Source organism: Littorina saxatilis, linkage group LG13, assembly GCF_037325665.1.
Source record: "Littorina saxatilis isolate snail1 linkage group LG13, US_GU_Lsax_2.0, whole genome shotgun sequence".
Taxonomy (NCBI): domain Eukaryota; kingdom Metazoa; phylum Mollusca; class Gastropoda; order Littorinimorpha; family Littorinidae; genus Littorina; species Littorina saxatilis.
In genome coordinates, this window is record NC_090257.1 from 5,540,127 (window position 1) to 5,555,470 (window position 15,344).

The 15,344-nt window shown below is 41.7% G+C and overlaps 1 protein-coding gene across 14 annotated transcripts in view; it reads right to left on the reverse strand.

The window, feature by feature from the left end:
* Positions 1-15,344, reverse strand: part of LOC138945936 (RCC1 and BTB domain-containing protein 1-like) — a 69,642-nt gene that overhangs the window by 22,453 nt on the left and 31,845 nt on the right. For all 14 annotated transcript variants that reach the window (XR_011449138.1, XR_011449137.1, XR_011449132.1 and 11 more), the window contains exons 9-13: positions 14,039-14,229; positions 13,107-13,162; positions 11,447-11,571; positions 8,384-8,481; positions 2,900-3,030 (exon numbers count right to left, since the gene is read on the reverse strand). Coding sequence is in view for 7 of the 14 variants with exons in the window: in XM_070317460.1 (XP_070173561.1) it covers positions 2,900-3,030; positions 8,384-8,481; positions 11,447-11,571; positions 13,107-13,162; positions 14,039-14,229 (601 nt within the window). In the remaining 7 variants the exon portion in view is untranslated. The remainder of the gene's footprint in view (positions 1-2,899; positions 3,031-8,383; positions 8,482-11,446; positions 11,572-13,106; positions 13,163-14,038; positions 14,230-15,344) is intronic.

Below are 15,344 nucleotides of genomic sequence, written 5' to 3' on the forward strand. Positions count from 1 at the left end.
TTACTTGGGTGACACAAAGAAAAACACTGTTGGTAATGTCCAACTTTAGTGTTGTAAATTCAAAGCGATTGAGTTATATTTGATACAAATTAATTTTATCAAAACAAGGAATAATTCGAGTAAAATTAATCGATGGAATCAGCTTCAAAATTGAGCATAATTTTGTCGAATGTGTTTTTGGTTGAGGAAAACGCATACTTTCGGTTGCCATATTTGTCTCCCTTTGTTTGTCACTTTCATTCTCAAAATGGCGGCGACTACGTTTTCCTTCTGAACCTCACGTAAATAAAAGAAACATTGCAGTTCATTCCATAACTTGAATGTTAATCAAAATGACTTTTTATGCTTTCAAGAGCAAGTGGTCCAAGTTCAGAGTCCTAGATTGCAGTAGAAAGACATCCTTGAATTTACAACGCTAAAGTTCACACTGTTTTCTGCAAGTGATGTGCATGTAACTTAAAGATACCTACCTTCCCATGCAAACCCTCATATAAATCACCATAGGTGTATGTTCAGGACTTCAAACTGGGTGGCAGAAGCATTGCACGAGCATTGTAAAGGTGAGGGCTCAACAGTTGTCGAGAAACACTAGCCCCAAACAGCAGGCAAGAAAGTAAACAACACACACGCACCCACACTCACAGCATGCATACATACTGGACTGGGTGGCCGAGTGGTAACGCACTTGCGCTCGGAAGCGAGAGGTTGCGTGTTCGATCCTGGGTCAGGCCGCAATTTTCTCCCCCCTTTCCTAACCTAGGTGGTGGGTTCAAGTGCTAGTCTTTCAGATGAGTCGAAAAACCGAGGTCCCTTCGTGTTCACTACATTGGGGTGTGCACGTTAAAGATCCCACGACTGACAAAAGGGTCTTTCCTGGCAAAATTGTATGGGCATAGATAAAAATGTCCACCAAATACCCGTTTGACTTGGAATAATAGGCCGTGAAAGGTGAAGGCTTGCCTAACAGGCTTGAGGTTTGCTGGTCGATGTGAATGCGTTATATATTGTGTGTAAAAAATGTCTGTTTGTCTGTCTGTCTGTAAAAAATTCCATTTCAAACGGCAGAAATTAATATGTAAAGCGCGGAGAGCACAGTTAATTGTGGTTCGCGCTATATAAGCTCTTCATCATAATAATACATGTATCTACCTCACACAGAAGCTCACAGCATGAAGCTACACTAATAACTGTGATGGGAGCCCCCTCTGATCAGAGGACGCCTTTCAATGAGGACACAATAATTTGCTCTTTTGTCAATTGTCTGACCAATAGATGATACTTCATAATAATAATAATAATATGGGAGATTTATAGAGCGCTTTACGTTCTCAAAGCGCTTTACAATGACAAACATACATAATACATACAAAGCAAAGCAAAAGCATGTGCAGCAGCATTCAGCACACAAGTGAACAACGAAACTTAAACACTACATCAATACAATCTGCAAGCATACTAACACAGGCAAAACATTCAAACATTCAAACACCTGATTCAAAAATGCACCATGTTGAAATAAAATTAATCAAAATACTGGGTGAAGAAGTGTGTTTTAAGGTTTGATTTGAAGGAACAGAATGTTTGGCAGTGTCGGATAGAGTAAGGGAGAGAGTTCCACGCAACGGCAGCAGAGTGGGAGAAGGCTCTCTGGCCGTGCTGTTTGCGACTAAAAGAAGATAGACGGAATATTCTAGTGTCTACAGAGGAGCGGAGGGATCGTGAGGGTGTATAGAGTGTGAACAGGTCACACTGTCTGTTTGTTCATGGCTTGCTGTGTAAAACCAGGTTTACACTAGGTTGTTTTTTCAAATATTGAAATGCGAGCGGGAGCCTTCATACATTCTGTACTTGCTTGCCTTCTGCTGAAAACTTCCCGAAGTCGAAGTGTCCAAATTGACAAGTCTCCTGGAAACTCGATCTCTTCCAAAGCTATGTGAAATTGTTGTCGTCAAAAGCAAAAAGACGCCACAATAGGAATCATAGCGTCACATGAAAGTTATCAAAATTCTTCAAGAGGAAACAGCAAACGCGAAAGTTGGGTTTCAATGATGAAGTTTGTCACGGTGACTTCATCATGTGCAGTACAAAATTAGGTCCCTCCCACTCTAGTTTGACCTGACCTTATTTAACGATATACACACGTGTGAAGAGATGGTTTATTTATCATATGGGTGGTCTCTCTCAGGTATGTAAGGCCAAAAAAAAAAAATTGTCTGTTTAGGGTAACCCGACCGACCCTATCGATTTGGCGCCGACCCAAAAACTTTTTTTTGATTTCAAAAAAAAGAAAGAAAAAAAAAGAGGTAAAAATGCTAAAAAGAGACATTTGGCGTTTCTTTCTCTCCCTTTCTCTCTGTTTTATTTATACGTTAGTTTTGAAACATGTATTCATCAAATATAAGAAGTGAATTTACACACAAAAAAACCAAAAAAACAAAAAAACCCTACCTACCTACCGACCCTACTTTTTTTGGTCATGTTACCCTAAACAGACAATTTTTTTTGTTTGGCCTAAGATAAAATATATATGTAGGGTCACATTTTGTTGGCCCGAAAAGACTGTCCTTTCATTTCAGGTACCATTGTATTTGATTTTCATCACAGAGCCACCCTTACAAAATATTCCTTCTTACAACAACAACAACAAAACAACAACAACAACAACAACAACAACAACAACAACAACAACAACAACAACAACAACAACAACAACAACAATCGACCTTGGCTTCAAACTTGATGGCGGCAGCGTAGAGCATGGCAACATTCTCCACAGAGATGAACAACAACAACAACAACAACAACAACAACAACAACAACAACAACAACAACAACAACAACAACAACAACAACAACAACAACAACAACAACAACAACAACAACAACAACAACAACCGACCTTGGCTTCAAACTTGATGGCGGCAGCGTAGAGCATGGCAACATTCTCCACAGAGATGCCCTGGCAAATGATCTCCTCACATTTATGCTTCAGTCGCTCCTCGCAGTACGCATTCGCCAGGTCCAGCAAGCCTGCAAACATAAAGCCTCATATTAACTTCGCAAAGTCTACTTCTCAAAGTCTACTTCTCAAAGTCTACTTCTCAAAGTCTACTTCTCAAAGTCTACTTCCCAAAGTCTACTTCTCAAAGTCTACTTCTCAAAGTCTACTTCTCAAAGTCTACTTCCCAAAGTCTACTTCACAAAGTCTACTTCACAAAGTCTACTTCACAAAGTCTACTTCTCAAAGTCTACTTCACAAAGTCTACTTCTCAAAGTCTACTTCACAAAGTCTACTTCACAAAGTCTACTTCTCAAAGTCTACTTTGCGAAGCTTGCTGAACGAAGCTTTGGCACTGAATTTGCAGAAAGAAGTCTTCACAAAGTCAACTTTGTGCTTAATTAAAGAAGGCCGCGAGCTTACAGTCAGATTCAAGATTTGCTGCACATTTTCTGTTTTTTACATTTAGTCAAGTTTTGACTAAATGTTTTAACATAGAGGGGGGATTCGAGACGAGGGTCGTGGTGTATGTGTGTGTGTGTGTGTGTGTGTGTGTGTGTGTGTGTGTGTGTGTGTGTGTGTGTGTGTGTGTGTGTGTGTGTGTGTGTGTCTGTCTGTGTGTGTGTGTCTGTCTTTTTGTCTGTCTGTCTGTCTGCCTGTGTGTGTGTGTAGAGCGATTCAGACTAAACTACTGGGCCGATCTTTATGAAATTTGACATGAGAGTTCCTGGGTATGATATCCCCGAACGTTTTTTTTCTTTTTTTCGATAAATACCTTTGATGACGTCATATCCGGCTTTTTGTAACAGTTGAGGCGGCACTGTCACACCCTAATTTTTCCATTAAATTGATTGAAATTTTGGCAAAGCAATCTTCGACGAAGGCCAGGGTTTGGTATTGCATTTCAGCTTGGTGGCTTAAAAACTAATGAGTGAGTTTGGTCATTAAAAATCGGAAACTTGTAATTAAAATTAATTTTTTTATTAAACGATCCAAAAACAATTTCATCTTATTCTTCGTCATTTCCTGATTCCAAAAACATATAAATATGTTATATTTGGATTAAAAACAAGCTCTGAAAATTAAAAATAAAAAAATTATGATCAAAATTAAATTTCCGAAATCGTTTTAAAAACTATTTCATCTTATTCCTTGTCGGTTCCTGATTCCAAAAACATATAAATATATATTTGGATTAAAAACACGCTTAGAAAGTTAAAACGAAGAGAGGTACAGTAAAGCGTGCTATGAAGCACAGTGCAATCGCTACCGCGCCAAACAGGCTCGTCACTTTCACTGCCTTTTGCACTAGCGGCGGACTACGTTCAGTTTCATTCTGTGAGTTCCACAGCTTGACTAAATGTAGTAATTTCGCCTTACGCGACTTGTTTTTAACATTTCTGTCACAAAATGAAACAGCACAACTGAACCCACCCTGTAGACACCCCCCCCCCCCCCAGCCCCCTCTTTAAAACTTCAGCTCTTTTCAAACCTTGTGTGTTTGTTTTTTAAAGATTTTCTGTTCATCACCTCTGCAAATGTACCTCTGTTTTGAGACTCCCTCCTTTATGAGGTGTAATTTTCTCTGTATTTCAAAGCATGTCCTCCTTTGTCCTGCACTCAGTCCTTTGTTGTCCACTCAGTTCTCCGCACAAGTAAAGTATAAATAATCTTCTTTTTTTTTTTTTGGGGGGGGGGGGGGGGGGGGGCATTGTGAGTTTTATTTCTGTTTTGGTTGCTTGTTTGGTTTATTTATGTTTTTTGTGTGTCGCAAAGGTGGTATTGCATGCTATGGGGTGCACTGGATTATAATTTAGACCAAATAATAAAACACAGGATGCATTCAAGACAATGATAAAAGAAAGTTATGTGTGAGTGTGGAAGCAGTCTTCATGGGTATTATGCAATAAGAGGCATAACATTAAATGGAGATTGGAAGTGGTCTTGCTTGTTTCACAATTTGTGTCTCTACTTGCAGAACGTACTGATAGATTGTGTTCATCCTTTTTGTTCACTGAAAGAAGTTTGAATCTGTTCTTTCCGGCAACATTCATGACTAGCCTCAGTGAGTCCTGCCCCCCCCCCCCCCCCCTCCCAAAACAAACAACAACAAAAGTAGGTATCAACCTTTAAACACTGGGTGCTCATTGATTCGACAAAGTCTGGCGGCGGAACGAAGTTCAGGGGTGGATGTTGCAGCGAGTGCTGGGACGGGGCGGCGTGGAAGCATACTGGGAGAAGGAACAAGCGTCGGGACAAGCAGAAAGAGGATGAAAAAATAAAAAAAATACATAAAAGAAGAGAGAGAAGAAGAAAAGAGAAAGAAAAAAAACCCAAAAAAAACCAAAAAAAAACAGTATCAACCTTTATGTTATAAAGAAACAGGGGAGACAAGCACACAATAGCTTATCAAGCACAAAGTTCTTGAGCTAAATTGTTTCCCTTCTATAGTCCCCTGTTGCTGAGCGGTAACTCAGAAAGCAACGTTTTCTGCAAATAACTGTCCGGATTTTAAAGCAGTGTGGCAGAGTAAGAGTCCCAAAGATTGAGGGAAGCTCTTCAAAGCGATCGAGGCGAGGCAAACAGCGCGCTGCTGACCAGCTTGAACCTGCCAACAAGACAAACAACTATGATGTGTATGTTATACAGTTTACACTTAATATGATACCCTAAATACTAAATAAAAATATGCTTATCGGAGTTCAAGATTCGTTGTGGCAATGATCCCTAGCCCGCAGTGTTCACTAACCGAGGTGAAGACCTGCAGAGAAGACAGCATCATTCGTTTCCCTGTACTGTCTGGCCTGACAATTATAAGTGTGATCGACAAGAAGAAGAAGACTGACCGAGGTCAAGTGGGTTTGGCTTGAGGTCATTGGAGTTTAGGAAAACACACGTGCTTATTATAATCACTGCCAATGATTGGCAAGATGTTGGTGGCAAATTGTAAGCCCAATATGCATATTTTTCAACAAAAATTGAGGGTATCATATTTAGCGCACACTGCACAACATACACACCAGAGTTAGGTGTTCCTCCCGACCGCAGGTTAAAGCCAGCCAGCAGCGTGCTGTTTGCTTGGCCTCGATCACTTTGAAAAGCTTACCTCCATCTCAGGGGCTCTTACTCTACCACACCGCTTGACAATCCTGACAGAGTTATTTCTCAACATCGTCTATTAGGAATCCACTTGTGTCCCCCTTCCTTTAGTCATACACTTACTTCCTGAGATTTCTTTCTTTCTTTATTTGGTGTTTAACGTCGTTTTCAACCATTAAAGGTTATATCGCGATGGGGAAAGGGGGGAGATGGGATAGAGCCACTTGTCAATTGTGTCTTGTTCACAAAAGCACGAATCAAAAATGTGCTCCAGGGGCTTGCAACGTAGTACAATATATTACCTTACTGGGAGAATGCAAGTTTCCAGTACAAAGGACTTAACATTTCTTACATACTGCTCGACTAAAATCTTTACAACAAGAAGAGCAAACGCTCGATCGAGTCACTTTCGCAGTTCTGAATATTATATGAGGCATCAGATGGACAGGAAGAAATTGCTATTCACAACACAATGAGTCACGTTCACATAAAATTTGAGCCCGGTCACTTTTATAGTTTCCGAGAAAAGCCCAACGTTAAGTTGTGTGTTGCCGAACAGAAAAGGCTAGTTATCTCCCTTGTTTTTCTGATAACATTCGTAAAAGGCTACAGATGTAAATACTTTGATGTAAAGAATAATCCTACAAAGTTTCAATCACATCCGATGAACTTTGTCAAAGATATAAAATGTCTAATTTTTCCTTTGACGCTGACCTGTGACCTTGAAAAAGGTCAAAGGTCAACGAAACCATCGTTAAAGTGTAGAGGTCATTGGAGGTCACGACTAAACAAAATATGAGCCCGATCGCTTTGATAGTTTCCGAGAAAAGATATAAAATGTCTAATTTTTCCTTTGACGCTGACCTGTGACCTTGAAAAAGGTCAAAGGTCAACGAAACCATCGTTAAAGTGTAGAGGTCATTGGAGGTCACGACTAAACAAAATATGAGCCCGATCGCTTTGATAGTTTCCGAGAAAAGTCCAACGTTAAGGTGGTGTCTACGGACGGCCGGCCGGACGGCCGGCCGGCCGGCCGGACAGACTAACACTGACCGATTACATAGAGTCACTTTTTCTCAAGTGACTCAAAAATTGACTATATTCTATACAAGAAACACTTAACAAGGGTAAAAGGAGAAACAGAATCCGTTAGTCGCCTCTTACGACATGCTGGGGAGCATCAGGTAAATTCTTCCCCCTAACCCGCGGGGGGTCTTCCTGAGATGGGCTCTTATAATCTGCCACACTGCTTGAAAATCCCGACAGAGTTATTTTCCAGCATCATCTATTAGGAATCCACTTGTGTCCCCCTTCCTTCAGTCCTACACTTTGGTATACCTGAACTTCAAAATACACTTCAAACCCACCAACCCCCTTTGACCCATGATCCTCTCCAACAATACCCACGGCATAAAGAGAATACATGTACAGTGGAACCCCCTTTTTAAGACTTCTAAAAATCGGAAAAAATCAGGTCTTAAAAGGAAGGGGGTCTTAAATTGGAGGGTCTTCTTCTTCTTCTGCGTTCGTGGGCTGAAACTCCCACGTACACTCGTGTTTTTTGCACGAGTGGAATTTTACGTGTATGACCGTTTTTTTACCCCGCCATTTAGGCAGCCATACGCCGTTTTCGGAGGAAGCATGCTGGGTATTTTCGTGTTTCTATAACCCACCGAACTCTGACATGGATTACAGGATCTTTTTCGTGCGCACTTGGTCTTGTGCTTGCGTGTACACACGGGGGTGTTCGGACACCGAGGAGAGTCTGCACACAAAGTTGACTCTGAGAAATAAATCTCTCGCCGAACGTGGGGACGAACTCACGCTGACAGCGGCCAACTGGATACAAATCCAGCGCGCTACCGACTGAGCTACATCCCCGCCCATTGGAGGGTCTAAAAAGGGGGTCTCACTGTAGCAATCTGGCCAACTAACGCTGATGGGTCTATGTCGACCAAAAGAGTGGGATTCCCTGTAGGTGGAGTTCCTGTAGGTGGATTCCCTGTATACAGGAAATACCACAGGGTTTAGTTTCAGCTAACGACAAGAAGAAGTTCCTGTAGCGTTTCGCTGATATCGCTGAAAGTCATGTGATGCTGAGCAACATCGGTAGAATTTGATGTTTTTCAATCTTTTTTTGATATTTCTCAGAAATTCGTGTATGGTTTGCAAGTTTTATTAAAAAACTCCACCCTGTGGGATTCCCTGTATACAGGAACTACAGAAACTCCACCAACAGGGAATCCCACTCTTTTGGTCGACATAGACCCCATCAGCCCAACTAACCAATGGCTTCCTCGGGACGGAGATCCACGCAGTCTGTGTAGAGATACTGCAGGAAGGCTCTGTATACGGTGAAGGGGTACTGGTTGATCTCGATACAGCTGTAAACAACAAGATATAACATCAGTAAGCAGTGCAGTGTCATCTTCCGAGGGTAGTCTACCGCAGCGACCCGACATCCCCCCCATGGAGCGTCTGTAAAATCGACAAGACTGGCAGCGGAACGAAATTCAGAGATGGTTGGAGCAGCGAGTGCAGGGACGGGGCGGTGTGAGAGCACAACGGGACAAAGGAACAGGTGTAAAGACGGAGAAAAACAAAACAAAAACAAAAACATCAGTAAGCAATTTTCTCCCCCCTTTCCTAGCCCAGGTGGTGGATTCAAGTGCTAGTCTTTCGGATGAGACGAAAAACCGAGGTCCTTTCGTGTACACTACAATGGGGTGTGCACGTTAAAGATCCCACGATTGACAAAAGGGTCTACCCTGGCAAAAATGTATAGGCATAGATAAAAACAAGAAGAGCAAACGCTCGATCGAGTCACTTTCGCAGTTCTGAATATTATATGAGGCATCAGATGGACAGGAAGAAATTGCTATTCACAACACAATGAGTCACGTTCACATAAAATTTGAGCCCGGTCACTTTTATAGTTTCCGAGAAAAGCCCAACGTTAAGTTGTGTGTTGCCGAACAGAAAAGGCTAGTTATCTCCCTTGTTTTTCTGATAACGTTCGTAAAAGGCTACAGATGTAAATACTTTGATGTAAAGAATAATCCTACAAAGTTTCAATCACATCCGATGAACTTTGTCAAAGATATAAAATGTCTAATTTTTCCTTTGACGCTGACCTGTGACCTTGAAAAAGGTCAAAGGTCAACGAAACCATCGTTAAAGTGTAGAGGTCATTGGAGGTCACGACTAAACAAAATATGAGCCCGATCGCTTTGATAGTTTCCGAGAAAAGTCCAACGTTAAGGTGGTGTCTACGGACGGCCGGCCGGACGGCCGGCCGGACGGCCGGCCGGACAGACTAACACTGACCGATTACATAGAGTCACTTTTTCTCAAGTGACTCAAAAAATGTCCACCAAATACCCGTGTGACTTGGAATAATAGGCCGTGAAAAGTAAATATTCGCCGTAATGGCTTGAGATTTACTGGCCGATGTTAATGCGTGATAGATTGTGTAAAAAATTCCATCTCACACGGCAGAAATTAATATGTAAAGCGCGGAGAGCACATTAAATTGTGGTTCACACTATATATTGTGCGCCTTGAGTCGCCTTGTGGTGAGATATGTGCGCCTTATAAATTCTCGTATTATTATTATTAGTTTAGAATTTAAACAAAAAGACAACAGGTACATATCTTAATATTTCAAACCAAAGCTCATGCACGGTACATTGGTTTACATAGTTTACATAAACTAAGACATCAAAAAAAGTATTCTGACATGACATGATGCTCCATGGAGAGAACCAGTAGGCCTAAAAAAAAAATAGGAGTGGTTACGGTAACCCGACCTACCCTATTTTTAGGGGCCGACCCTATAACTTTTTATTACATTTGTCAAAAAAAAAAAGAAAAAAAAAGAAAACGAGTGCAGAAAACGCAATGAAAGCGAAATCGCCCGAGTCGCACACTTATTTCCCTGTCAATTTGTACACATTAGAAAAAAAAGTTAAAAAAAAAAAGTGATTGCCTACCTTCCTACCCTATTTTTTTGGCTATGTTACCGTAACCACACCTATTTTTTGTTTTGGCCTTAGAAACAGCTTCATGGAATGCACATTGTCTCACACGAAACAAAAACAATATCCATATGAATTCCTATATTTTAAAAATACATGTACATCCGTCTCCTTTGATGCAAACAAACATGCAGACCATCATGCACAGATCTGTCCATGCTTTTTACATGGGATAACTACATCATTCAACTTGAACACATACCTAAAATCAATGACCTGCTTTTTTTCTGTACAGAGTGGGAATTTTGAGTTTCTTTGTTGAATTAATTTTGCAGGTTGACATGGCATGATGGGTCCGGTGTCAGTTATGAAATTAATTCAGCAAAAAATGCCCACTCTGTACAGAAAGTAACCAGGCTTAAAAAAGTTGGTATGTGTCCAAGTGGTTGCCCTTATCCCAAGCAAAACCCTATGGGGATTTACAAAGTGGGTACGGGCGGGCATGTAGCTCAGTCGGTAGCGCGCTCTGGATTTGTATCCAGTTGGCCGCTGTCAGCGTGAGTTCGTCCCCACGTTCGGCGAGAGATTTATTTCTCAGAGTCAACTTTGTGTGCAGACTCTCCTCGGTGTCCGAACACCCCCGTGTGTACACGCAAGCACAAGACCAAGTGCGCACGAAAAAGATCCTGTAATCCATGTCAGAGTTCGGTGGGTTATAGAAACACGAAAATACCCAGCATGCTTCCTCCAAAAACGGCGTATGGCTGCCTAAATGGCGGGGTAAAAAACGGTCATACACGTAAAATTCCACTCGTGCAAAAAAAACCCACGAGTGTACGTGGGAGTTTCAGCCCACGAACGCAGAAGAAGAACAAAGTGGGTACAGTGGAACCCCCTTTTTAAGACCCCCCCGATTTAAGACTTCCCCCATTTTAAGACCTTGCTTTATCAGACTTTCTGTTCATAAGCTCTGTAAGTGTACCTCCTTTTTAAGACTCCCTCCTTTTTAACCCCTTCACTGCCACAGTACAACAGCATTTTCAACACGTGGTAGCAACTTTAGCAACTTATCCGAACGGTCTATGGGAAAGAACTGTGTTTAGAACCCCTACAAGTTGTTGGACAGTGGTTACCTCCCATTTAGTTTTCAGAAATGTCCTGAAATGTTGTTGACACAAATCCCACGTATGATTATGGGCGTACGACAAACTGAAAATGACCACGTATTATATACGGGGTGGGCAGTGAAGGGGTTAAGACCTGAATTTCTCAGCTTTTTGAAGGTCTTAAACGGGGGGTTCCGCTGTACCTTTAAACTAGTCATACTAAACTTCTATCAAGGTAAACTCATTATGTTTCCACACACACTTACTCTTTCTCATCTTCATTCCAGCATGACTGGAACATGGACCGAAAGTGCTCGCAGCGTATCTTGAGGATCGACTTGTGTACATGGATTTCTTTGTTCTCGATAAAAAAACGAAGATCACTGGTTTCCTGGAAAACCAATTTGACACAAATATAAACAAGTATCATGACAAATGGACAAGACTGCTTTCTTTTTACACAAGCTGTTTTCGTGACGACTTTAAATTAATTCCAAGCTAATTAACACACAAAGATGCTAGCACAGACAAATACACCCCACCCCAAAATAATTCTTAGTTTCCGGCCACAAGGCCAAACAAATTAGCTAGGTTAGCTAGGTATTTTGTTTGTTTGTTTGTTTGCTTTACGCCCAGCCGACCACAAAGGGCCATATCAGGGCGGTGCTGCTTTGACATATAACGTGCGCCACACACAAGACAGAAGTCGCAGCACAGGCTTCATGTCTCACCCAGTCACATTATTCTGACACCGGACCAACCAGTCCTAGCACTAACCCCATAATGCCAGACGCCAGGCGGAGCAGCCACTAGATTGCCAATTTTAAAGTCTTAGGTATGACCCGGCCGGGGTTCGAACCCACGACCTCCCGATCACGGGGCGGACGCCTTACCACTAGGCCAACTAGGTCGGCCAACTAGGTCGGTTAGCTAGGTTAGCTAGGTTAGCTAGGTAGGCAAGTTTGTTAATTTGTCTTGTGTATTATCATTGGGTATCAAAGTCAGCGAGTAAACTCATTTGGTTGTTGAGGATTACATGCATGCCTGAATGAGTCATTATCACCGAAACAGGAAATTTCTGTTCTGCAACATTTTTTTCTTTGTCTCCTTTTTGGCTCACGTAAGTGTAGCCTATGCGATCGTAACTTTGTCTGTCTGTGCGTGCGTGTGTGCGTGCGTGTGTATGTCTGTGGTAGAAACTTTAACATTTCGTCATTTGAAGACGTCACATTATGACGTAAGAGGGTTAGACGTCACGCGAAGGAATTACTGAAAGTCTCGGTCATTGTTATTTTGAGCGGGCCGAGACTAGTTGGCAGTCGTGTCCCTGTAAGTAGGCTACATGCAGACAGACAGATCTAGATCTAGTGTCTCGCTTTCTTGCACAGTGTCACCTATGCTTACTGTGTGTGTGTGTGTGTGTTTGTGTGTATGTGTGACGGAGTGATTGAGTTTGTGTTACTGTTTGTCGATTTCTTGGTGGAGGAGGAGGGGGGGGGGGGGGGGGGGAAAGGGTTGGTTGGGGAACTGGGAACTCTTCATTGTTTTGTTTATATCTGTACAGAGATGAAATGCATTAGTAAAAAGAATGTTGTTAAGCTGGAGAAAAAAAATCCAAAAACTAAGAGACTGCCAACGTTCCAAAATTCAGAATAAAAAAACAAGAAAGGTAGGTTGTTGGAACGTTTGTTTGGAACGATTCATTCGCTCGGCTTCCTGACGAGTGGGCGAAAACTGATCTATCAAGATAAGTTTTGTGTGAATATTTGTTCGTCTGTTCACTTAAAAGACCGTTGGGTCGAAATATCTGTGAATGTATTGTTTTGTCAATAAGAAACGTTCCAACAACCTACCTTTCTTGTTTTTTGATTTTGTTAAGCTGGAAGAAATGAGAATCATGCTCCGACACTGACTGACAAAACTCACAGTATCGTCAAAAGCAGCTGCAATGCTGTCTGCTACTCGGATGCCTTTCACTAGGTCTGAAATGAAAGAAAAAACAGTTCTGACAATTACTGTCCAGTACATAAATTATCATTTCACAAACCAAATACATGTACAGCGAAACCCCCCCTTTTAAGATCGAAAAAAAACCTTAGAAAATTCAGTCTGAAAAAGGAGGGGATCATAAAATGGGAATAAATTTACAGAGGTTGTGAACAGAACATCTGAAACAAGCCTTCAAGGCTCACGTAAGAAATCGACAAACAGTAACACAAACTCAATCACTCCGTCACACACACACACACACACACACACACACACACACACACACACACACACACACACACACACACACACACACACACACACACACACACACACCACACACAGTAAGCATAGGTGAAACTGTGCAGGAAAGCGAGACCGACTAGATCTGCCAACTAGTCTCGGCCCGCTCACAATAACAATGACCGAGACTTTCAGTAATTCCTTCGCTGAAGTCTAACCCTCTTACGTCATAATATGACGTCTTCAAATGTTAAGTTTCTATCACACACTTCAAACACTTTTGACCGAGACGTAATCTTCTTATGGGAGCTTTATCCATAGACTCGGAAATGTTAAAGTTTCTATCACACACACACACACACGCACGCACAGACAGACAAAAGTTAGCATCGCATAGGCTACACTTACGTGAGCCAAAAACAGGTTCTTAAATGGACGGCAGTCTTGAGATACTGGGGGGGGGGGGTGATTAATGTCTTAAAAGGGGGGTTCCACTGTATATGAGACCAAGAGCCATTTTAGAAAAAAAACAAAAAACATTTTCATGCAAAGTCAACACCTCCACATTTTGATGGACAAAGACAAACACACATGCACACTCATGCACAGACAGAGCAGCCACTTACCAACACAGTACACACGCCACGTGACGGGCGGAGCGGAGAAGGCAGCGAACACGTCATCAACACAGGAAAACCTTGTGGTAATCGGTGCTGTGATGGACTGACCTCGACATTGACCCCACATCATGACCTTGCCGGTCTGGGTCATGGCCGTCGACACATGGGAATAGTGGGTAGCAGCAATCTCAATGAATCTGTTCAAAAGGATGACAAATTCATTGATGAATAAATACAAAATCAAGAAGGGTATGTTTATATATTTTTGTTGTTGTTGTTCTTGTTTTCTGTGTGTCTTTCTTATATTCTTTTGTTTCATTTCTTAATTATAGGGTGTGATATGCACTCAATCATTTGGTTTAGACCTGTGCATAAAGTTGTGCTGCCCTATTATGTTCCAGTAAAAATTACGCTAGATTCTCATGCTCACAATTACCTTTCTTTCTTTATTTGGTGTTTAACGTCGTTTTCAACCGTTCAAGGTTATATCGCGACGGGGAAAGGGGGGGGGGGGGGGGGGGGGATGGGATAGAGCCACTTGTCAATTGTTTCTTGTTCACAAAAGCACTAATCAAAAATTTGCTCCAGGGGCTTGCAACGTAGTACAATGAATGACCATACTGGGAGAATGCAAGTTTCCAGTACAAAGGACTTAACATTTCTTGACTAAAATCTTTACAAAAATTGACTATATTCTATACAAGAAATACTTAACAAGGGTAAAAAGAGAAACATAATCCGTTAGTCGCCTCTTACGACATGCTGGGGAGCATCGTGTAAATTCTTCCCCCTAACCCGCGGGGGGTAACAAATGAAATGAAAAATGTGAAGACAGTATGGCATGAGGAGGGGGGGTGGGAGGAGGAAAGAGGGTGGGAGGGGAGGGGAGAGGCAAGGGATGGAGGAGGGAAAGAGAAACACCAACACGTGCAGTAACAGTCGGGAAAACAGCGGCAAAGTCTATTATTTAAATGTTGCTGCTTTATGTGACTTTTTTTTCACCCACGCAAGGAGTCGTTTGTTCTTGAGAAAATAAAATATATAAATTGTTTTTAATGCTTGTATTTTATTTCTTACGAGAAAACTTTTTATATGTAAAATGTTAAATTTTAATGTCTAATGTAAAGCGCCATGAGACTGCCATTCGGCGGTGAACATAGAGAATACTACATGGCTTGCTGTGTCGTACCAGATTTACACGAGTTGTTTTTTTAAATATTGAACTGCGAGCGAAAGTGAGCTGTTCACTATTTGAAAAAGCAACGAGTGTAAATCTGGTACGACACAGCAAGCCATGTAGTATTCTGTTTAT